At 36.5% G+C, this 3,296-nt stretch overlaps 2 protein-coding genes across 3 annotated transcripts in view; both read left to right on the forward strand.

The window, feature by feature from the left end:
* The window catches only part of LOC109152129 (uncharacterized mitochondrial protein AtMg00810-like), a 3,289-nt gene extending 2,939 nt beyond the window's left edge, over positions 1-350 (forward strand). The window contains exon 3 of the mRNA XM_019299703.1: positions 264-350. Within this exon, the coding sequence (XP_019155248.1) occupies positions 264-350 (87 nt within the window). The remainder of the gene's footprint in view (positions 1-263) is intronic.
* LOC109152158 (cytochrome P450 CYP82D47-like) lies at positions 318-2,231 on the forward strand. Of its 2 annotated transcripts, none has more exons than XM_019299726.1 (2): positions 318-1,353; positions 1,426-2,231. In XM_019299726.1, exons 1-2 carry the CDS (start codon positions 418-420, stop codon positions 2,047-2,049), a joined length of 1,560 nt encoding a protein of 519 aa, XP_019155271.1. In that variant the 5' UTR covers positions 318-417; the 3' UTR covers positions 2,050-2,231. The 2 variants fall into 2 exon arrangements, with proteins under 2 accessions (XP_019155271.1, XP_019155272.1); XM_019299727.1 differs by having other exon boundaries at positions 1,516-2,231.
* The last annotated feature ends 1,065 nt before the right edge of the window (positions 2,232-3,296 follow it).

Genomic DNA, 3,296 nt, shown 5'->3' on the forward strand with positions numbered 1-3,296 from the left:
GGAAAAATACACGGTAAAGAACGTAGATGAGAAAAGTTTTTTAGGAAAAAAAATAGATATTAAGGTTTTGATTAAAGATTGGTAAATGATGTTATTTTTGTAAATTAATAAAAATTAAAAAAATATTAAAAGTCCATATCTTATTTTGAAACTTCAATTTATCCAATACAATAAAATTTAAGATCATGTCGTCTCATTATAAGCATCATATAATCACGGGCAATTGATTTTCATTTAAATTTGATATTTATAAAACTTGATAGATGGAGCCCTACACCCCAACAGCTGAGATGGAGCACATGAAGGAAAATGGGTTTTTAATTTTGAAGGTGATATTTCCAAATTTGTAGGGTACGTTGTACATTTAAATATCTAGGTGAAGGTGAGCTCACGGTTCAATTGTTCAAACTTCAAACCATGGATTTCACTCTGCTAGCAGCCATTGTAGCAGCTTTGGCTACCACTTCTCTACTACTCGTCACTTTCATCTACAACATGATCTTAATATTTCAGAAAGGGTCGAGCCAGAAACCACCCCAAGCAGGCGGAGCCTGGCCAATAATCGGTCATCTCCACCAACTCGCCGCCCCAGGAGCGACCTACAAAATCTTGGGTGAAATGGCAGACAAATACGGGCCTATTTTCCGAATAAGGCTTGGCGCACAACAAGTGTTGGTTGTGAGTGACTCGCGAATTGCCAAAGAATGCTTTACCACCAACGATAGAGTGCTGGCTGGGCGGCCCAAGTCCATAGCTTCGGAGATCATGGGATACAACAATGCCATGTTTGGGCTGGCTCCGTACGGTGAGTACTGGCGCCATGTCCGCAAGGTTGTCGTGGTTAAGCTCCTGTCCAACAGCCGTCTTGAGGTGCTCGGGAGGGTTTTTGAATCGGGAGTAAAATCATTTACCAGAGACATCTACCGAAGTTGGCTGAGGGACAAGAATGAAACCGAGAATAATGTAAAGCTGGACATGAAGGAGTGGTTTGGGAAATTAATCATCAACTTCACGATGCAGATGCTTTTTGGTAAGCGGTACGAGGAAGAAGGGACAGTGGTGACTACGGTGAGGAGATTCTTTGATCTGCTGGCAACGTCTGCTGTAGGTGATTACCTGCCATGGCTAAGATGGTTGGACATAGGAGGACATGAGAAGGCCATGAAGGAGACAGCCAAAGAGATGGACACCATATTGGAAGGTTGGCTACAAGAGCACAAAAGAAAAAGAAATAATAATACGAAATCTAACGAGGAAGAAGACTTCATGGATGGACTGCTGTCCAGTTTTGAGGATGACAAAGATATTCCTAAAGATTTCGATGCAGACACAATTTTGAAAGCCACTTGCATGGTATGTGGCTCTGTTTAATTTGTACGTTGTTATCGTTTCGTCATTAATGTTACTCTTCAATCGTTATGGCAGGTTGTGATGGCAGCAGCTACCGATACAATTACAATAACATTAATATGGGCGCTCTCTTTAATATTGGACAATTATAATGTGTTGGACAAGATTCGAGCAGAGATAGAGACCCATGTTGGAAGGGAAAGGCATGTAAACCAATCTGACTTAAGTAACTTGACTTATCTTCAAGTGGTGCTCAAAGAGACTTTACGTTTATATCCTCTTGGTCCTCTCTTATTGCCGCATGAATCTGTAGACGATTGCATGGTCAATGGCTACTGCATCCCAAAGGGTACACCCGTATTGGTGAATATTTCTAAGGCTCATCGCGATCCAAATTTTTGGTCAGATCCGAATGTGTTTAGGCCGGAGAGATTCATGAGTGAACACAAAAAGATCGATGTCAGGGGCAATCATTTTGAGCTAATTCCATTTGCCAGTGGAAGGAGAATGTGTCCTGGGATTTCTTTAGCACTACGAGTGTTGGAGTTGGCCATGGCTAATCTTATTCATTCCTTTGATTTGAAAAGAATTTCAAATGAGGCTATAGATATGACAGAGAGTGCTGGATTGATAAATTCGAAGACAACTCCACTCTATGCTTTTCTTACTCCACGCCTGCCCTCACATCTCTATGATTAGAGAGTCTAATTGTGGAATCTAAGGAAGAAGTGTGTTTACTATGAATCTTGAAAACATGCATTTACCACTTTTCTTTTGCAATATGCTGGTAATAATAAGATTGTACATTGTGAACATTAATGTGTAATGTATGTATTGATGTGTGACCATTTTGCTTATGATATATGAATACTATTGTGATACTTTCCGGCTTAGTATAATTTATTATTATATATAATAATTAAGTATTTATGATGCAAGTTTGACCAACCATGTTGGTTCCGATTAAGTAAAAGTACTCTAGATGGAGAGGATGTTGAATATACATTTAAAACTTTTGAACTTATTGTAAGAATGTGAGTTTCCCAGCGGAATTCTTTGACTTGTCAAGTTTGTCCGTAACTTGGTTTGGTTTATTTGAATAGTTGAAGTTGTAAAGTGTGTGTGGAGTATGAATCAATTAGCAAATAAGAAAGACACACTACTACAGAAAACCTATAACATTGAGTTTTGGTCAAATCGACGTCAAAACGATAAATAAATTTATAATTATTTAAAAAAAAAACACTTTAACTCTGTTTTTTAAACAGACATCGTATATCAAAAATTAAAAAAAAAGGTATAATATATGACGTCAATTATATGATGAGTACAATGAATTCAATCAAAATAATGTTAATAAAAAATAAACTTATGAAATTTAAATATAAAAATTATATTTTATTCACTCATCCACCATTTTAGGGGAAAATTATTAAATTGACAATTAATGTGCAACGAAAATTGATGTCTTTTTTTTTCTTTTTTTCTTTTTTTTTTTGAGACTGCTTCGCTCAAAATAGGTATTAATTAACCCTTCTAAATCTAGTATCACTGGCATCCGTCGAAAGAGCCCCAAGATGTCATCAGGTGGAGCCTCTAAGACTGATGTCTGATGATAGAAATTTCACCAAAGCCCTTAATGAATTTTGGCTGCATTTGGGTGTATGAACTTTAATTTACATGCTGTCATGATTGTCATTTGCTTCAGGCCAACTGTCCATGTTCAGTCAACTATATATCAATCCACATTATTCTGTGAACCCGGGTGAACTCGGCTCCAAAAGTATATCATTTACATATTGAATGTTTAAAATTTTATGTATTGAATGTTCACAATTTACATACTAAATGTTTACAATTCAAATTATGAAAATTCAGTATATAAATTATAAACATTCAATATGTAAATTGTGTATTTTAGATTATGGTCTACCTTGCAAGATGGA

This window comes from Ipomoea nil, unplaced genomic scaffold (assembly GCF_001879475.1).
Source record: "Ipomoea nil cultivar Tokyo-kokei standard unplaced genomic scaffold, Asagao_1.1 scaffold2387, whole genome shotgun sequence".
Lineage (NCBI taxonomy): Eukaryota > Viridiplantae > Streptophyta > Magnoliopsida > Solanales > Convolvulaceae > Ipomoea > Ipomoea nil.

What these genes read in the sequence shown, in the direction of transcription:
- LOC109152158 (XM_019299726.1), top strand. Translation starts at nt 418, where the DNA reads ATGGATTTCACTCTGCTAGCAGCCATTGTAGCAGCTTTGGCTACCACT. An exon ending in TTTTGAAAGCCACTTGCATG is followed by an intron (nt 1,354 to 1,425) that starts GTATGTGGCTCT and finishes TCGTTATGGCAG; the next exon opens with GTTGTGATGGCAGCAGCTAC.